Below are 22027 nucleotides of genomic sequence, written 5' to 3' on the forward strand. Positions count from 1 at the left end.
AGCCAGTCATAATATCATTTAGGTAGTAACAGTGCTATAGAACTGCAAACTAATAACATTTAGACTACAGCTCCCACTATGCTGCTAGTAGACAATGGGCGTTATAGCTGCCCATCATCATATGCCACAGTGAAGAAGTTAAAGCTGGCACATAATGGAGAATGTCTGACACAGTAATGTTCTTTAAAGAAGAGACCTAGCCCCACTTCACAGTGTATATATGATCTGATCAGGTCACCTATAGCCAGAATTAAGGCTTACTGCACATTCATAGAGCGGAAATCAGTTTGATTCTTTTGTGGATATTCTATTTTATTGACTAATGGCCTACAAATGCGGAAAAAAATCCTACAGCTCCCAGCATGCATGGAGTAAAACATTATGCCAAGTCCTGCAGTATTTTTTAGAACAAGTAAAATGGTATTGGTTACAGGGATTAATCACAATGAAAATACATGGCTGTTTTGTTTTAAACAATAAGTAGTTCTACACTCTACCACAGGATGCGAGTTTTATTAAATTTGCCGTATCATACACAACCTATAGATAGGTTAGTGATGGCTATTTTTCATTAACTGTTGAGTGAATCCTTTGGCATTATCTATTTGTTAAGACTTGTTAGGGAAAATGAAACAAAAAAAGAAAACAGAAGCTTATAAATAATAATTTATTTTCTCCAAATAAACTTAGTAAACGGTCCAAAATATTGTTTCTGGTCTAACAGGGAATGCATCAGCAGTACAAGAAGTGTTGGGTTCTAAAGGTGACGCTTTTTTTAAACTAAACTTTTCCCGACTTAAAAGGGTTGTCAGGAGGTTGAAAAATATGGCGCCTGTCTTCCAAAAACAGTCCCACATTGCAGCTAAGGTATATGGAGAGAAATGGTACCTAGTGGCAATGCTGCATGCTACCCATAGTCAAGAGCTTTTATATATATTTTATATAAAAAAACATATATAAAAACCATGTTTTTCAACCACCAGGCATGAACTTTAAACAATGAATAAGGCTTCCTGCAAAAACAGACAAATTAGTTTCATGGCCAATTTGAATCATTCTAGCAGGTTTTTCACTGATCCTCATGAACTTTAGATTATGAGTGATCCACAAAAACCTAATCTTACTTCTGCCTACACAACATGGCTCCCTACAATTATCTTAGTGACCGGAGGCATCATTTAGAGGCGTTTTCCCAAATATAACTGCAGTGGTACTTAGACTAGACATGTCACGTCACAATCAAAGTGGGTCCAAAGACCTGATACTTAATGGACCGGGCATTGAAAAACAGACGTCATACTTATTTATGGTTGACAGGATATGATCTTTAGACCCAAGGCTCCAAATTTTGTTATATCCGAAAACATTTTGGGGTCAGCCAAAATGATAAAAAATAGTACATAATTCCGACTACAGACCCAGCAATCCAAAAAAACAAAGTGCTGCAATTGCTTTATCTTTACAGTTGGATTTTGTTCAATGCAGCACATAACATTTAAAACTTTTTTGTCTCATTTTTAGTTTCGTATTGTTTCTGGTAGACATAATACACTGCTGTAATACACAAGGACTGGTATAATCATATCAAAAAATAGTGCAAAAAAAGTTAACATTTATATAAATAACTCTAGTCCCCTGCTTTTTTTTTCTCCTTTTTGATTTTTTAAAACACATTTTCTGAGTTGGCACTCAAACAAATCCACCCATCCGACAAAAAAAAACTAGTTTCTCAGCTTTTGTTGTTTTGTTTTTAACATCCATTTTCTGATGAGGAAACATCCCCAAATGTATAGGCCCTTTTCTAATACAAAAATACTTCCCCTCACTCATACCATTTTTCTCTTAGTTCTCATATATATTTATATATTGCAAGTCTTTTTTTTTACAAATAAAGTTTTGTGCAAATATTTTAGGACTTTCCTTTTTTTACGTTAAGTGAAATATTTAAAAAAACAATTACACATATATATATGTATATATAGGTGATGGGGAGTATATAGGTAAGCACTCACGCAGGCTAGTCAACTTCTTAAAAGGGCAACTGTGTAAAGGAATCCAAGACACAGATAACATATAAACAGGATTGCAAGCTTCTCCAGCTTGTGCATTCAAACCAGACAAAACAACTAAATATTTATACAGGAAGAAGGTGAAGAGCCCGGGAGGATTATGTTGCTTAATATTTCTTTCCTCCTCCCTTTCCTCTTCTTTAAAAGTTTTTGCCCCCGCAATTTGCTGGTCATCAGAAAGGCACGCAGCCATCTCGGCATTGTGACCTCGGCTGATAACAAAATGGGCCAGCTTAGAAGTGCAGTGTTTATGGATTTTAAGTTTTTGTTATTCAGTTCAGTGTTCTTCATTCTAATACGGCTGTCCTTTTAGTTTATCCTTGTCTTTGCTCCGTGCAACTGTGCTATCAAGAACATTGCTTTGCAAGTGAAGTCTGCTGTCTAATAACGAGGGAGTGCCTGTGTTCTGTTGATGCTGGTAAAATGATGATCCAGGGTAATGACCTATGACCTCACTATAAGTTGGAGGTGGTCCTTCCATCCTCCCGTTGCTGCCATAAGAGGTGGCACTCACTCCAGAGTTGCTGCTAGGTGGACAAGGTCCTCCATAGACAGAACTATCAATTAAGTCACTATCAAAGACGGTTCGGTTCGGAGGTGCCCGCACACTCTCTCTATTCAGTTCCATCTGTTGTTCAGGATCACGAAGCTGCAAAGTGCAAGGGCCTTGGTAAGGTGGTGGTTCCTCTCCATCCGATAATGAGATAGTTGGTGGGAGGTCGATCTCATGCTGAATGTATGGATAGGTGGGCTGGAAGCGGCTGAAGCGATCTCTCTGGAGGAAAGGTGGGATACTGAGTCTATCAGAGGGCCTTGGTGTGTAAATGTGCTGTAAAGGACAGTAAAAGACACAGTAAATACAACATAAAATATATGTATATTATTATGTACATATATATCAATAAAAAAAATTTTTTAATTTACAGCCAATGACTCTAGCTGCGACATGGACATCAGTTCTGCGTACATAGTATAGGGAGAACCAGAGAACTGATTGTTTTTATTTTATTTAATATCTTTTGGCATATTTTGACTGTCTAACTCATTCTCAGACCCATAAATTCCCTTGTGCCTAATATTAAAGCAACAAGTACAGTGATCCAATTCCTGTTTCGCCATCTTACCTCTGCCATGCCGTTTCCTGACACTGTGCTCTCTGAAGGCCACAGACTTCCTTCCTATATCAGACAAAAATAAACATGAAAATGTGAAGTGAAAACAGGGTCTATTTTTTTTTTTGGGGGGGGGGGGTATTAGAATGCTCATTGTGGCTTCCATGGAAAACTAGCACTAGGAACAGAAGGAATTATATTTGCAGTTTGAGTTTTGAAAAAAAAAAAAAAATTCTCAATTTTTTTTTGCAGTTCCCTATCAATGGAATCCCCATTTAAATGCCCCCATTAAAAAGATAATGCCATTATATTTTGGGACAAACCCACAGTACCAATCCCAATCTTTTTTATTGCTTTCAACATTTATTGAAATATTGTGGACATTTGTTTTCTACATGTAGCCTTTTCTGCAATTGCCATATCTGGTCCTGTTAATATTAGAAAGAGTCAGGATGTAATTTTACTCACCAAAAAGTGTGTTCTAGTTATGAGTTTTACATCTCTCAAATAGGCTAAAAAATTATCAGAAATTTGCCAGTCAGATTATTTTTAAGCATTTAGTACATTATCTCCAACCAGCATGCAGACAGATCTGACAGCCCAGTACTGCTTGTATCTGAATCAGTTGATATGCTAAAATGAACCTCATTTAAAAGACAAAGAATTGGCCTGTTTTAGGGATATCAATCACAAATAATATAAAATAATTTCCCACTTAAATAGGGGTGCCATTCTGTCTACCACACACAGTTCTGATCAAGGAACACCACACATGCCAAATAACATGCACCCCTCGACTGATCATCTTGGCGACTTAAAATTGTCAAAAGGTAGCTATAAAGTCAACCATGAAACATGCCCCCTTATGATGTTAGAATGTACCGAGGACATGCTTAAAACATAGTAACTCAGGAATTTGAAGAAAAAAAACAAAACAAAGCATCGTTGTAAAAGACACCTTCAACTTTTTCATGACCTTCTATCCTTTGTGAGGTCAGTAAGAGGTGAAGCCTCCAGTGACTCAAAGTACAAGTGGCCATTTGGAGGGAGAAAAAAAAATAAATAAAAAAAATACTAGACTCATTCTTGGTTGAATTTCACCAATAATCGGAGAGAAGTGAGAAGACTTACCGAAGACAGATTCTCCTCCCGCCTCCTGCCCTGACTGCGCCGATGTATGAAGGATCGAGCAGAAAGCTTGTAGTGGTTTAGGAGACACGTGATCACAACAACCATCACCATCATCACCACAACAATTATGATTATCTGAACGAATTCCAATTCCGCTGCAAGGAAAAGAGGAAAGAATGAGTTGATTTTACCCTCTAATAAAAAGTTTAAGCAGATCAATAAGGAATATAAGGATTGGATAAGGATTATCTTAGCAACAAATAAGCTTTCAGGGTAACTCAGGATTTCCTAAAAACAGTTACACTGCCTGGACAACTTTGCTCTTGTTTGTCGAGTTTATTGGATTGTTATGAGACATTGTCACCCTTCAGATTCCGTGCATCTCTCAGTTTCCATAATCTAACAATCTAATCTACTTCTAGGTGAAACAGGGTATTCTCATAAAGATACATGTATTCCCTCTGTTGTAAAGAGAAGTTAGGATACAGTGGGGTATTTCCTATGTTTCAGCTCCTCGCCCACTCATTTTGTGGGAACAAATAAGAATCAGAAGTTATTGATTGGATGTTAGAGAACTGAAAACACACACACCGCTGCATGCCAGTACATTTAGCATATACCCTGGGAGCTTTTCTGGCGTAAACACCAAACGTGTCAAAAACATGAAATGTCAAATCTATATAATTATTAAAATGAACACAAACATTCAATGTAGTGCTTCATAAGGCCTCATTTGAACAAACGCTATGGGGACCGATACCCGGCCGCACCACTTGCAGCTAGATACCAGTCCATATTGATGCCTATAGCGCCCAGTCTTCTCTATGGAGAGGGTAGGGGTGAGCAGCGCTCTCCTGCGCGCAGCTGTATGTGCCCGGGTGAGCATACGTTTGCCTGAATGAGGCCTATGGCGATGTTACACAACGCATTTAACGCCAGTAATATTGCTGAAGGGATTGCGTTATGAGGCGCAGGTCTAAAACTTTTGCCACCCAACTTGGTCTTAAATTTAAAAAAAAAAAAAACACACACACACACACACACACACACACACACACACACCAAAAAAAAAACCCTTAGTGGAAACAGAGAGGTACAAAAGAAGTTTTTCGGAATCTGAGAAAAGAAAATGGCAGCGCGTACCAAAGGTACTATTGGGCAAGTTGACCTTGATGGGCTTTGGCAGCAGGCTTTTTAGACACATCCTACTGGTTAGTCATATTTTAGGTTGATCTGGGTTTCTAGCACAAGCACACTGACTGCCAGAGCATGCAGCCTTAAAGGGAAGAAAAAAAAAAAAAAAAAGTTTGAGACAATTCCCAGTCAGTGCTTACATTTCTCCTTGTGTACTTCTGTACATATATTTGTTACATGCAACCAGAGGGAACCGATGTAGTCAATGAAAGGCCAGAGGAATCACATGCCCTGTGATGTAACCTATAATAAAGTAACCTTCTGAACCTCTAATCTACATCCTCACCACATATAAATGCAAAGCATTACACTGCATGGCGTTACCAAGCAGATAAGACGCCTGTTTATCACACAACTGCAGCAACAATCTCACCTTAAAGGTAATGTCACTTCTACTAAATACATTTTTAGGACTTAATATCTGCTGGCTTAGCCAAGGTCATGTAAGGTAACCGTTTTGCTTAGAGAAGGATCATGAAGTCCCAGAAGATCGCCGTTCACACTTTTCTTTTTATAGTCCAAGAAGAATTCCACCTAGGATTTGTTTCGCAAGTTCTGCAGCCTGAGTACAAGAGATACAGTTCCTAATGCTACCAAGTGGTTGCTAGAAAGGCAACAATTTAATGGAATCCATGTGGCTCCAACACTTGGAAAAAAGCAGTGTAATATGGATGACCTGAACCACCTATTGGGAAAAAAAGGTTTTCTTTAATTTAGTAGTACCAAACATGGAAACCTGACCTTGTACACAAGTTATGGAATGAAAATAAAAAATTATTTTTAAAATTTGAAACATTAATTTCAAGGTACGACATATACCTGAAGGTTTCATGGAAGCTTGTTTAAGTGTGAACCATAGACTATTGATGGATATCAATTAAGTAGAACAGTGTCCAAACATCCCAAAAAGTATCCAAGGTATATAAACTTCTATCCAAGGTTTCTATGAACTTGCATACAAGTGTAGAGGACTACAAACCACCAGGGCTCTATAATGTCTCCCACTACATGGACATCTTCTCAGATATTGCCACTGCCTTGGGCACACGGAATTACAAAACAGGCATCCTAATAATGATAAACAGACAGACAGTCATACGGATAGAAAGACGCTTCATAAAATATGCCGTCTCATGCTGCCCCACAGCCCTGCGGCAGCAAAGTGTAAACACTGGAATTTCGGCACTCACTCAAGCATGGGGATCAGAGAGCCTGAAATGTATAAAAATCTAATCTCGTTAGTTGCGGCTGTCTGTGAAGGGAGACGCTTGGAATTCATTGGGATTCTGGTCTGCAAGCGGTCTGCCACTGACTTTCAGCTCCTGTCATACCACTTATCTCAGCCTCTAAAAGATTTAGACTCCCTCTGCCTTGTTCCAAAATTCCCACATATAAGAACATTAGAGAATAATAATAATAAAAAAATAATATATGAATAATTCTATCAGATTTTTACCCAAATATAGCGTCCATGTTTTGCCACCTAACGTGGCGTCATGACGGGTGTCGGCTATACTGGGAAAAGATACGTTAGGAGGGCTACTTTAGGTTTTAATATAGCAGTGGATGTGTATGTAGGACATAGATTTGGGTTGGATAGCTGTGGTACATATTAGTGCCTAGTATCTCCTGTCTATATTCTAAGAGGGAAGTGTGCATGGATGGAAGCTAGATAGCTCCTTTTATATCCCAGTTAGGGTGAAAAGGTACCGTTTGATGTGAGAGAAATTGGTATACCCCTCCACCTAGTATCATATAGGTGCAATCCATACACTAAATCCTTATTCATATCGATCACCAACACCAAATCCAGAGCTGATCATTTTAACAGAATAGGGAATGAGATTTCACCATGTTGAAAAATGAAACCATTTTTAATTTGTAAGAATAAAAGTTAAGTTACAGCAAACTAAGGTTTAATATTTGCCAAGGTTGGAACTTTGTGATATTAAATAGTTATTAACCCATCACAATTGTTCGTCCATTGATAAAAAGACTTTGATCACACTAGAGATCAAAATTGGAGAATCACAAAATTTCCTTGAAGGGGTGTTCCCACAAACACAAGTGCGACCCTATCCACAGGATATTGCCGAACACTGCTCTTGCCGATCTCCATCAGCTCCATAGGGGTCCGACAGAGGTTTGTGGGACCCAATTGGGCCCCTAGTTTGTGTGATCTGTGGGGGTCTCATCATCCTGTGACTAGGGCCCAACTTGTGTTTGTGGGAAAACCCTTTAACGTAAAGGTCATTGTTTTGTCCTATGTGTATATATCATAATGTATATAAAACAGCAGTATTTTAAGCTTATGTCAAAGTGAATATCTCCCAAAGCACAGAATAAAAATGTAAATGAGAATTGAAAAAGAACACTGATGAAAATTAGAGAACACTTTCCAGGTACATCCACATGTTCAGTTTTTCAGATGAAGTTTTGAAGCCAAAACATATGGATAACTATGGATGAAGATATATCATTGAGAGAATCTGCTTCTTCTGCATTGTCAGTCCACTTTTGGTTTGGACAACAAAAACTGCATCTAAAAAACTGAACATGTGGACGCACCCTAAGAAGGTGTTGACTTCCTTAATTATCTGTCAAACACTATTTAACTGGCAGCACTGACTTAGCAAAAATATTGTGCCGTTCCCAAGTGACCGAAATCATCTGGCAGCAGGTTGTCCAGATGAAGGTCAAAGGGTATCAACCATAGCAAGAGCAGCTGTTTTTTTCTACCCCGTAATTTCTACACTATTTCACCTTTACAACATCACAAACCAATTGAAGGCGCCCCCCCCCCCCCCCCCAAGATGGCCGGAGAGGACAGGATCATGCAGAGAATCTCCATGGGTAATCGTTGCAACACTTCAGAGGGAATTTCTTGCCAGTTTAGCACCGATTAGGGTAATGATGTTTCTCGTTATACAGTGTCATTTGAGAGCATTTGGACTGAAAGCCTATTCTACAGTGACCAGACCTCTCATTAGAAGAAAGAATCTAAAGGCTGACCTCACCATTGAAGAGCATGTTGTGTGGACAGAGAAGAAGTGGTTCACAGTTCATTTCAGTGATGAAAGCAAGTTTATTTATTTGGGTCTGATGGGAAACAATGTTCCGCAACAATGGGGAAGTCAGTGAAAGGTGGTGGAGGAAGTGTCATGGTCTGAAGCAGGAGTTTAACCTCTCATACAGCTACATGGAAGAGTGAATGCAAATGGGTATCACAGCCTTCTTCAACACATGGTTCCTTATTTACATTCATTACTCCATCAGCCAGCAATTTTCATGTAGGACAACGCCCCATATCACACAGCAAGATGGTTAAAGCAGTCCCTTGAAACAAAATACACTGAAAAGAATCCAGAGTCCCAAGCTAAACTAATATAAGAAAATCCTTGGTAACAAAAGTTATGGCCAAGAAACCCACCAAAGTCACAGAAATGGAAGAAGAGTGAACTAAAATCACACCAGAGCAGTATGAAAGTCTAGTGATGTCTTAGGCTGCAGATGTGGTAAAGTCATTCAAAACAAAGGCCTGTGCACTACCCACTGATTGTCAACTGTTATAACTACATTTTCTGGAGTTCACATTTAGAGAACAACAATAACTAGCACAAAGAAATTATGATCATCATGACCCCTTACAAAAAAATCCTTAAAGTGTAAATTACATTATTTCTGAAAAAAAGTGACAATTTTTTGCCGATTTTGATAGTGTGTGTGTGTGCATATAGATAGGTAGATATGCAACATGTAAAATGTATGCAATAAAGATCTGTCTATTGAAAGGTAAGCCAGGCTCCACGGGGACATTAAGTGTAAAGAAAAACTATATTAAAAAAAGAGAATAGCCTGTGTGGGGGGCAGGTTCAGGATGTTCAGAGTCATTGCTATATTTATATTCCCGGTAACACAAGTTGAAGTGTGACTCCAGCAGCCAAGCACTGGGCAGGCCCCAGTCACTTCCAGACAAACGGGAGAGCAGCTCTATTTGCATAATGTCTAGACCGTCGTAACAGCTGCTGCCTGGAGAAAACCAGTTTTCAACACACATCTTCCGGGCACCTGTAGATGCTGCCCGCCAGGTGAAGAACAACACGGACAGCTAAAACATTAAACAAAGATTTTCATGCTGTCAAGAAAATAAATAAATGGAAAAAGCTTATTGATGTCAATAGTACAGGAGGCAGTAATACCCATTATGTGCATTTTCTTGAGGAATTAATTTTTCAAAACACTGCACAAGCACTAAAAAGAGGCAAGTAAATATGTCAAATATAGTTCTTTTGTCTTTTTTTTTTTTTTTTTTTTTTTTTACACTCTATTGCATCATAACAAAAGGCCAAAAGAACACAATGGCACAATCTGCTACATAATAAAAATAGAACCTGCAAAACTGATTTCCAGCAATCACCACTTAATTCATTGTTTAATGCCTGGACCATCTAGTTCAGCCTGGCTGGATCTACATAACAAGGCCTTAGCAACAAGAGATGTGCCAATGGCTTAAATTAAGACTTCAACCCAATGAGTTGACAACAGATATTGTTGTATGCCACTAGAATTTCCAAACTGTGCCAGCCAAGCAGGGTATGCAAGGAAACAATCTAAAAAGATAGTGATTAATGCTGGGGGCAGAAGATGTCAAAATCAAAAAATCCCGGTTGATGTCTGTAAAATGGACATTACCGAGCAGAGGCAATCCTGGCATTCCTCTTCTATCCATTTCATAGTGCGGCCATTACTCAGCACTGGAGTAGACTGCAGCCGACTACCATCATTTTTTTTTTTTTTTTTTACCATTTACAGCCTTGTACCTACCATGATATATTTTTGGGCTCCTACCCTATCATCTGCGCCATGAAGAGGCCATTTTTTGGAATTTTCTGGTATATGGAAGGAAGGTGCAAGCGGATGTAAAGACTGCAACTGCTTCTGCACTGTCAGATCTAAGAACAGTATACCGAAAAGGTAAATTCTTAAGAGCAATGCAGTACAAAGGGGTCTGAGCCCTGAGAATTATGTCTTCTGCCCTACTAGATGTGGACTTTTAGCTCAAGAGCCTTTCCCCCATTTCACTTTATTAAAAAAAAAAATAAGAGCAAAACAAGCGAATGACAGAATAAACAAATGTCATTTTAATTTCTAACAGAAATTTACGGAAGCCCTGATGCTTAGTTGACATATCTCGGACATCCAATTTTTAATCATGAGACACTCCAGTTCATAAGCCCTGGTATTTATGTTAATAGGCCTGAGATATAATATCCAGTGAACTGCCAAGAGTGGAGCAGATATTAGAGCAGAGTGAATTACCGCACAAGCCGACCTCAGTATAAGCCCTGCCCCCTAGAATACGGCCTGCCAGCCCCTTCCCGAGGTATGCCCAGCCTATAAGAGGAAGGAGAAAAAACTACCAAAAAAAAAAAAAACTGTACTCCCCCTTTCTTTGATGCACTGGCTCTGGGTCCCCGCACAGTGCCAATGCACGTACCATGGCGCCGCTTGCTGACATTATAGTGTATGCGCCGCCATCGGAAAAAAACACGAGGGGGGACCCAGTGCCAAGAAGAAAGAAGAGGACCTGCTTGGGGGTGCTGGAAAGGAGTACAGAATATTTTTTAATAGACTCAAATATAAGCCAGTTTTGTTTGTTTTTTTCAGCACATTTTTTGTGCTGAAAAACACGGGTTATATACGTTAAGCTGTATAAATAGACATCAAATATTTTCCCATACCCCAAAATAAGGTCAAATTTCTAAAATGTATTTTAAAGAAAACCATCTAATTATGATTAATTTCATCCTATGTTTCTACAAGGATGACTTCCCAGAAAATACACAGACATGTATGCAGAAGGCAATGCCGTCTGTATTTCCTTTATACAAAGCAATTGACCTATGCTGACCTTGTGGATTCCTACAGTCCAACACCAGAAAAGAGGAACATCTTGCTAGCTAGACAGCGATAAGGACACTGCCCTTTACCTGTCCTTGTATAGGGAGCCTGCCACCGTACAGGAGGTGCCAGCTTATAATGCTGTCATTCAAGATTCCTGCATGTCTGGCTCTCCTTCTACACCAGACAATGTAAGACTAATGATCAACAAGAGGAAATACAAAGGAGGATAAGATTACATGTCTAATCACATGGCTGCCAAAAATCACCCAAGATAGAATGGAAAACATCTCATAATTTTTAGATCCAATGTCTTTCAGCCTGTCCATCATGTCTTTCCACCCAGAATTAAAGGAAATCTACCAAAGACAAGCATGATAAACCAGTGACACATACTCATAGATCCAGTCACTGTGAAGGGCTCCCTGGGGAGTTACCAGAGCCCCTGTGTACTGGAGCTTCAAGGGCTGCTACACTGTCTCACATCCCCCTCTGCCCCTTAGCATTGCTGCCCGTTGTGATCTGACTGTAGCACAAAGTGTGTGGGGGGGGGGGGGGGGGGAGTGCTCCTTGCACACTGTAAGGCCTACTGGACAATCGTCTTTTTCCTACTGCTGCAAAAAGCTGCTCTATTTGCTATTTTGTTAGGACTGTGTGCCAACAATATTTCCCGCATGTCTCCACTGTGTGGCCACAAGGTAGGCCTGTGTGTATTCCTTGCTTCATGCTTTTTGCAGATCGCAGAGAGAAAAAAAAAAGGAGTTTCAGTCAATCTAAAAAGTCACAAGACCACTATTATTGAGTTTTGTAAAAGTCCATAGCACTATGCTTTGGTTTCTGACTTTCTTTGTCTCATACTACAATGTTTGATGACTATATGTCTATTCTGCTCCTTGAGTGGCTTCATCTTTGGCTACTCAGAAGGCAAGAGCTACTATTGCTAGCTGAGCAATAGCTTTTGGGTTCATCCCATTGTCGCTTAGCACCCCAGGAAAGTGCATTTCCACAACTTATATATGGTTTTGCTGCAGCAACCGGATAAGTTCTTTAGCTACTTTTGCATGTCCATTCCCTCTTTTGACCGTTTAATATTGGCCCTTCATAGTGACTCGTGTAAAGAAGCTGCTTCATAGAGGTACCATGTATCTTAATTACAAGCAATATTTTTCTATTGGCTTTGGCTTATTAATTGTTGATATTGGTACATGTGTGAGTTCTGGAGATGCAGCAGTCTTCAGGGCTTCCAGAATGGCTGAGCGGATTCCTTCTAACCAGCTTGCCCTTCCTAAGTCATACGTTTGCATGGGTCCCCCGCCCCTTGAGTTTTTGCGGCTGATGAAAGATTTGGTCTATCCCCCTCCCAGTCCCCCATGGATTTCTTCCTCCACAGCTTGGAGTGCAGTTTCCTTGCCAGGGCCACAATGTCGTCTAGTGGCATGGGTCAAAAGAGGTGGCAAAACCGCAGCCGGCTGCTGTAGGGGAGACTGGCTGGACAGTTCTACATCACTGGTCCCAGCATGCTCTGATGAAGACATTAGTTCTGTGGATGCTACCTTACACTCCAATATTCATGGCATCAATAAGACATCAATTGTTGAGTGTACAGATTAGCCCTTTTGTATAGATGAACAGAGCCACTTTTCCCAGATTTCATTGACCTCAAACCTAAAAACTGGCCCCTGCATGAGCCCAAGCGTGTCTTCACTTGGTTCACTAAAATAAAATTTGCACATGTCCAAAAGGTATAATTAACTCCAATAAAATACAAAAGAACACTAGTCAAACATGTACCCAAGTCAACTCTGCCATAAGGAACAGATCTGTCTGGCAAATGCGAGCAACAGATGTATTTCCAGGGTTTTTTATTCACAACTCCATTGAGTTCGATGGGAGGTTAGAGCCGAAAACACGACCAAGAATGGGACCTGCTATAAGGAATCCTCAGCCGAGTGTATGAGCCCATAGAAATACATGGAGGTGTGAGATGGCTGCAAAAACCTCAACTGTATCACCTGAGGAAACAACGATCGTGTTCATGAGGCCTAACAGCCTGAATCTGAGCTTCAGGCTCATTAGCATAAATAAAAGTGGATTTTATAACAAGTATAAGATTACCACAGTCACAGTGCCTGGATGACCAAATGTCCTTGGTTTATCAAATTTGATTTTGATGGTAGATTATATGCAGCTAAGAGGAAGTCAATACAGTTTCAAATACAGGTCCAACAAAAGCAATGATCTGCAGTAAGCAAGTCTAGTCAAACAGTAATATGGGACCAACAGTTATAATCCAGAAAGAAAAATACTACATTTCTAAAAGAAAGAAGCTGCAAGACTGACAGGATCATACAATGGTCTTATTGGTTGTCAAAAAGGTTTCACTGTGGCTGCTTTCACTTGTTCCGGTTGAATTGGATTTTGGAACACAAATCAGTCGGAGCGGGGAGGGGCTTGTCCTGGTAATGGGCACCACGTGTTTTGTATGCAACTCTAAAATACATGGTGCTTGTTACCGATTCCATGCGTTTTAGTTAAAATGTATATGCGATCAGTACAAGCCCCTCCCAGTTCCGACTGGGAACACAGCCTGAAGCAGGTATAACAAGTTATCTACAAGTAGTAAACAGAATTATAAACAACCTAATTGAAGAAAGCGCCTTAAGGACTTTGATTCACCAATTTCAGAGGAACTGCTCTTCACTCAATACATATTTACACATCATATGGCGAAAGAAATGAAAAATACACTTTCATTTCACTGTAACAATCCCATCTAGTTCACCCATTAATGAAGGCCCAAGCACTTCTATAGGAAATGAACTTCTGACTGCAGATTCGTGAACGCGCCATCCCACCAAATTTAGGGTGTAAAACAGGACTGGACCAGTTTAGCAGTCAGAATTCAGTCATACATGATCTTTGAATATATGGCCATAAATTTCATTTAGTGGATTCAGGGGAATCATTTATAGAAGTGTTTGTTTTTGTGTTCCAGCAAAAATGTGTCTGCTTGTGCAAGGGATTTATTCATTCATTTAAGGAAAATTGTTCCATTAAAATAAGCAAGGACTACTAATTTAATAAAATAAAACCATAAAAAAAAAAAAAAAAAATTCTAGCATCTGCTACATGGATTTCTAAGTTGCGATAATAAAACCAAAAAAAAAATTAATACATACTAAATATTTTTATTATTTATTTTTTACTTTTTGCCAACCATTTTTTTTAAGAAGTTATTCCAAATTAAGCCAATTAATATTTAACCCTCAAAAATGAAATGAATCCCCTTGCAATCAAGCGCCCTTGTGTTTGGCATGCCCGGAGATAGCGAGAATTGTTTTTCTGCTCTGAAAGGACAGAACATTCAGAGACTTCACTATCAGACAGACTAGATTTTCTATTCCAGACAAAATGCAAATATGCAAATATTTCATCTGTCTGGAGCATGAAAAAAAAAAAGGATTTTTTTTTTAAAGGAGCAGTGTCATACAAGGGGTGGAGGAGGGGGAAGCGGGACAACAAACAAATCCTTTGTATCTTTACTATAGAGGAGGAAGCTAAACAACAGACTGAGAAGTCATATGTTCTGTCCTGCCAGACATGTGAAGTTTATTAAGTCTGAGAAGAAGATGAGGTTGAATTAGCCTCTGTGCAGCCCACATTGTGTCACTCTTCCACCCGCTCTGTCACCATTCAACTCATGACATTGCAAAATATCTCCAGAGCAGCTCTGACAGGGGTTAAAAGCCATGCTAGATGACATTCACCTGTCTGTTTTTGTGAGGGGGAAGGTAAGGGGCATGGGAAAGCAGCTGATCTAATCCTTCAAAAAAGCTGCTGTCACCATAACAAAGTTTGACTCTGAAAACAAAATGGCTGCCACAGGGATTATACATCACTATTGGATAAAACTAGATGTAAAATAAAAATTACTCTCCGCTGTGCACACCTCTTAATGTGGTAGATCGAAAGTTCAAAAAAAAAATGTAATGATTTAGTCATTGGGTTTGTAATAACATTTTAAGAAAATGTGACGGGTTAAAAAAATGTTGGTAAACTCTGATGTGATTTGAATAATCTATATCCAAATACTATCGTTTTCTTGTAATTCATAGATCGAATATGAATCAGGTTTACTTTTATTTTCAGACCTAACCACCTCACTGCGAGTAATAACCCAGAGGTTTAATAGTAAAATGCTGGACTAAGTATTTGTGAGCAAATTAAGCAGAATTCTGACTGAATTGTGTGAACTGAGCACAAATCTGGATAATGATCCACATCTGTCGCTCACACATTAAATAATAATGGATGTCTCTCTTTAACTAAAGACAATGGCCTGTGAGAGAGATGCATTCACATCAAGCCAACTATAAGTGGCCATGCTACCCCAACCCCCAGCATGACCACATTATACCCTCTGACCTCCACATGACTTAGGAGGAGGTTTAACCTCATCCCTTATCAGACATGTATATACCACACAAGACTGTATTTACCACCAAGTGACTTAATGGATATAAACACTGCCTATATAAATCTACATTTACAAAATATACTGTACATAAATTTACACCTTAAAGTTATTAGATTCTGCAAACCGTAGCAAAATTGTGCCTGTATGTAAGGTTTATGATAACAAAAACTTCACAAGCGTTGTCAAATATGTCTATGGATGGCTTTACAAATTTATTTTCTGCAGACACAAAGCAGTATTAACAAAAGAATAGAAAGCAGTTTGGTGGCTACACCCTGAACCAATAATGGAGAAAGCAGAGTGCACAACCCAACACATAATAAAAAGATCACTATAAAATTAATAGAATAAATATTCCATGAGGGAATCACATGACCGGTTGTTGTTTAGCCCTCATAAACAACGACCATGTGATCCTCAAATTGACTTTTTATTCTATTAATTAATATGATATACAATTATTCTATAACTAATATCAACTACAACAGTAACCAGAAATACCGTTTTGTACTGTAGTGGTAAATGGAAGATGTAGGGACGGGTGCTAGCTGTTGGAACAACGGCTAGCACAAGTCCAAATACATCTTCAGGTACATGTAGATTCTATGAAAAATTCAAGCTGAGCTCAAATTCTAAGTTTTGGAGTTATTTGGACTTCTATAAGCTGGTGCTGCTCTGATAAGTATTTCAGTGCATTCTCTTCATGTGCATGAAGCCTTACTCGTTTGTTAATTTGCCAATTACTTTGTACATGCCAGCATCAGTCAACAGCAGCCATTTACCCTACAAGTACAGAAGGTTGTTCGACGCTGGGGAAAAAAAACGTGAACACCTCCAAGAAACCGAACAAACATTTTTGGGATGTCAGAACCACAAGCATAAAACCTGTGAAGAATGGGCTTTAGGGTTCCAGGGCTGTACCCCACAAATGATGATGACCATAACTCCATACAAGCAAGTTTGTAAACATCAATAAAATCTTAATGCTGGGCATGACAAAGACAATAGTGCAATGCCATCATCATCTGTGACAAATTATATATTTGAGCTATGGATTGGTTTTGGTATAACATTATGAGAATCTGCTTAGTAACAAATCACACAATGGTAACTGGTGACTATATTCTATATAACCAATAAAAAGGTAGTGCAACTTTTTTTCAATATTTAGCTATACATCAGTTGTCCTACATAGAGCAGGTCTCTACAGGCAGCCTGGAAAGGGGGGAGGGGGTAATCAACCACAATTCTCTTAAAAATTGAAAAAGGGTTAAATAAAACCAAAATACAAGCTGATAAACAGTTTAAAAATTTTAATTGCTAACAGAAACAAAAAATATCAATCACTTTGTTTATCTAGGGTGGTTAGAATGAAATTTGGTTACACTCTGCAATATAAAAAGAAAAAAAGAATACACAGGACCTCTATTTTTGTGTAGAAAATATGTAGAACATGCAATTTGAGGATTTTAAATAAAGAAAATATTACTATATCTCCAAGCATATATTTTGGATTACAGACAATACCTGCAGCCAAGATATATGCATACAACCAAACAATTGCATGGGCAACCGAAAAAATAAATAGTGAGCCTATTCCCCTGCTACAATCACATCTGCACGCTGTCTAGACACAGCCATCATACAATTGAATGAACAGCCCACTGCCTCTGCATAAACCTCCTCCTTTTAACTATTCATATAAGAAGCTTAAAGACAAAATGTACAAAGATATCAGCTTATTAGAAAATATGAAATTGCAATTTCTTAATAAGCTTTAAGAGTAATTGAAGTAGAAAAAAAAAAAAAAAAAAAAAAAACCTAAAAACAAATGCAAAAAAAATAAAATAAAAAATCCTGTTCTCCCAGCAACCCAAATATTCTGGCTGCGCTGTGTCTAGACACCAGATAACAAAGGCCATTTGAGGCTGCGTAGGAGACATAGAGCGATAGTAGTCATTTAAGGATGCGGCTAGTGCTCGGTCTCCCTGGATCTGTTTGTCAGATGAAGTTAAAATGGAAATGATTAGCTATCACTTTGTGTCACAGTGTGAAGTATACAAAAAAAAAACAGGCTGCACAGTCATAATACAGTATAAACATTTTGATAAAAATTAAATATTAGTGGATAAGAAGAACTGGTATACTACAAAGTCTTATAACTGTATTTTAGATTTGTTCCTTTCTTTAAGGCATTGGAGCTAATGCATTAATTTCTTATTCCATTAACTTGGGTAGTTTTCTCAGTAAAGTCTCCCACTCATTCGCATATTGTCATATTATACAGTGACAGAAACCATACTATTACCAGATGTGACAACATCTGGCGTCCAAGTTGGCACTTTGCTGCTCCTGATGGTACACGAAAGGCACAGTCTACAAGTTTGTCGTTTTACTTCCAGCTCAGAATAGTTCTAGAATATACAGTACATGCATTGTGAACAAATGTCATAAACTGGTTTATATAGAGTTTTACTGCAGAATACAAGATTTTCTTCCCTATATTGGTTCCCATCTCGTTTCCAAGTTTCAAAAACAATGATAATGAATGACAATGGTAGTATGGGCATTTGTAGTTGGTGCCAGGAAGATGCCAACGAGCCACACTATGGAAGATTATTATGAATGAAAGTATCAGTTGGCTGATCTTTCCTTCTTTGCAGAAATATGGAGGTTAACCATTGCTTAACATCTTAAAGGACATTATGATGTAAAGTCAGAAGTGTAATATTGGAATTATTGGAATTATTGATTGGGTACATCAGGGGGCGAGGACGGCGGCAGTGTTGTGGAGAGTCCAACACTGAAGTTGCCCTTTATCTTTGAAGCCAATAATGTGAAGCCACAACACCAAAGCCATGGGTACCAAGGGAAATCTATCATGTATGTCTATTTTATTAAAATTATTTTTTCATTTCTATATTTGCATATTTTTCTTATTGAATGAGCATAATAGTTTATCAAGCAATGCCCATGACAAAAATAGATTTTGGTGGGGGAAGAAGGTTCTCTGACAAGACCCTGCACACACTTCTCATTGCTAAGATTTCCACTTCTGATTGACTAGATGGATGAGACAGTCTTATGAATCATTTTAAAGAAGCATTTCTGACACAGTCTGGAAATGCCACCATCATCCTCAGCAGATGCCATGACCTCATTCACAATGAGGACTGCCCACTCACTGCCTCACACCCCACCCAAAACACGAAAACTTTGAAGGGGGGGGGGGGGGACTGGGTGGATAGAAATCACCACTAGAAGTCACTACTGTGTTATGGCTCAGTAACTACAGCATTATACAAGGGGCGGCTGAAATCAGTAACACCTTCGGTCTGACCTATAACTATGGGGCATACAGGGTTTGGTGGACAAATGTCAATACAGACTCATTAAAAATAAATAAATAATAAATAGTGCAACAATTGTGGTGCAGGCACTTTTTAAATACCTGTGCAAGCAGTTTGCACCTAAAAGAATGTGCAAAGTCCGACGGAAAACTGGAGCAAGGACTAGTAAATGTGCGCCTACGTGTCTTGTGCTTCAGCATAGCCATATTACAAGCTACATTTACCATTGTGATCTCTGATGTTTTTACATGTCTTCGCCTGATATCAGCCTGTTACCTCCATCCTGCTGATTCACCATTCAGGACTGTGGGAAAGTTGGATGATAGCCCCTGGGTTAGGAAGGGGGAACAGGATATCAGTTGTAACCCAGCATTACCAGACTATAAAAATGCATAGAGAATGGTGTCTATCATGAGAGCAGAGGAGACTGCTGAGCGGGAGGCAGTAGACCAGGCCGACAGACAGCAGGGAAGCTTTTCAAGATCACTGACGCATTCCCAGAGATGAACAACAAAATTCGGAGGTGGGTTGAGTGTGAGTGAAGCGGCTTCTGCGGGTTATTACAGAATCTCTGAGGCGGTGAGTAATAACACAGTTATTTTTAATACGTCTTCTTTTGTATCCAAGAACATTGGGAGGAATGCATTAAACATTGTGTCCGGGATCAGCAGAATTGTGCAGCATGCAATGAATATGTCCCAGCGTCTGGACAAAAGCCTTGTTCAGTCGCCCAGATGGAAATGAACCCCTTTATTGAGACACAAGAACCATTATGTCCAGATTCTCATACAATCCAACAACACCCGGGGCACACGAAAAAAAAAACGACATTCATAGACTCTGCCAAAAAAGTAAGTATTTGCAAGCTATAAAGCCTCATGAGGTAATACAAGTTACTGAACTCCCAGAAGGTGCCAAGGAATGCTGGTATTTATAGTGCTACCAGTGATGGGGAATGTAAGGTCCCATTTAATACAATATTAGGTCTTCCCAAATACCAGATAGTTCCTCAGCAGTCCTCAATGATTTGGATGTGGCTAGAATTGAACCATTTTGCCTAAAACCAACACGGGCATTGCCGCTCTTGCAGACCTACAACACCTAGCATTCGGGAACACCTAGCATAACTATAGCAACACCCATTTTTTGTAAGGCTGATAAACTCCTACTTCCTTTCCCCATGAAAGCACACCTAGGAGGAAAGTTTTGGGGGGGGGATGTGTGTGTTTTTTGTTTGTTATTTTTTTGGATTAAGTAGACACTACTTAAATTATCTGGGTGACATCCATAAAAGGAGAATAAGTGGCAAATCTAGTTGCCATTTAGCTCCAATGTAGGACACCTATAAATAGGAATATAGCATAGAAGAGGATAACTCAATGACATCTAACTACTTGGTCATTTCTAGGGGGGATTCATGAAGTTCACTGGGAAGACCAAAGGCCAGAGCAGAATAAAGCTACCTGCTGTTTGTGCAGTCAAGCTCCTCAGCTGAATCACGTGGAGCCCAGACATCAAACACTCTGATCTATAAACTGTCTTATCTCCTCCTTATAATCGTCTGGGGCTAAGGTTCCTTGAAGCTCATGGACTTGAAAGAGATTAGCAGGCCACTTCCTCCTGAAGAACAATATAGACCTTGTAAAAACAAAACCGCAGGAGGAACTGGGCGCTGAAAGAAGACACCGTCCCATAAAAATACTGCACTGAAAAAAAATAAACAAACTAACTGGGGAAACACAAGAATTAGGACGACAAAGGGCCAGACGAGAGCAGACATGTCGCAACAGGTAAGAGTGCAGGGAGGAAACATGCTCAACCACATGTAAAACATCACTGTCGGTTCCAACATATGGATCTTTTACTTGAGTGATAACCTCAATAACAGCCAAACTCCAGATAGGTGGCATTTCAGACACAGTTGCACATGAGGATGACAAAATCGTGTATAACACAACACAGGGACTAGCTGACTAGATACAATGCAACACTATGGTCTAAATATAGGGCCCTAGATTACCGTAAGTACTGACATGATGGCCAAACACCATAGTGGAAGAACTCAAGATATCAAGGTTACAACGGCTACTCTATGAAAACATGAAGGGTAGACAGCATCATGATGGGAAATTTACAATAAGGTGGAGCATCATGAAATGGGAGGGGACAAGAAAGTGTTCACATAAAATTGCCTTGGATTCAGCCCTGCTATGTGCAGTCAGCATTTCTAACAAATCTGTTTTAGTATAAACTGTTCATGGCTCTAACCAAGCTGTTGCATCCTATGCTAATAAACCCGAAGGGCTGCTGGGGGCATTACCAGATCCCATCCATGCTGCAGCTTCACAGGCTGTTACACACCCCTCCCAGGTTGGTACTTGCCCCTCCCTCTGCCCAATGACAGCAGAGAAAGTTTCAGGACAAAGTGGTGGTTAGAGGAATACCATCTTGAGGTCCAATAATAAGATGAACCAACCAAATCAGAGTGGTATCTAAGACAGATTGCCATCCATGTTTTTTATGTGGGCTGGGATGTGCCTTGTGTACAGTATCATGACTGTGTATTATAGTCCTAGCCTGGGCTGGGTTCTTTGTAACACAAATGTTATTATGGACGTAATTTCAGGCTCTTTCAGCATTATTTGAGGTCAGTACAAGTTTCTTCACTCTATTCACTCCATTGGACACTATCAAGCATTCTGTAAGTTTTTTCTCTTTGTTTTTTTGTCAGGGTGGTGTCAATGTATTGCAAATTTGTCTACTTAAAGGAGTTCACTGCATTTTATACAGGAA

At 39.3% G+C, this 22027-nt stretch overlaps 1 protein-coding gene across 3 annotated transcripts in view; it reads right to left on the reverse strand.

The window, feature by feature from the left end:
* Positions 1–653: 653 nt before the first annotated feature.
* The window catches only part of PMEPA1 (prostate transmembrane protein, androgen induced 1), a 38786-nt gene continuing 17412 nt past the window's right edge, over positions 654–22027 (reverse strand). For all 3 annotated transcript variants that reach the window (XM_072110707.1, XM_072110709.1, XM_072110708.1), the window contains exons 2-4: positions 4313–4467; positions 3194–3247; positions 654–2898 (exon numbers count right to left, since the gene is read on the reverse strand). In XM_072110707.1, coding sequence (XP_071966808.1) covers positions 2362–2898; positions 3194–3247; positions 4313–4467 — 746 coding nt within the window. In that variant the 3' untranslated portion in view covers positions 654–2361. The remainder of the gene's footprint in view (positions 2899–3193; positions 3248–4312; positions 4468–22027) is intronic.

The sequence above is a fragment of the Engystomops pustulosus genome, chromosome 6 (genome assembly GCF_040894005.1).
Source record: "Engystomops pustulosus chromosome 6, aEngPut4.maternal, whole genome shotgun sequence".
Lineage (NCBI taxonomy): Eukaryota > Metazoa > Chordata > Amphibia > Anura > Leptodactylidae > Engystomops > Engystomops pustulosus.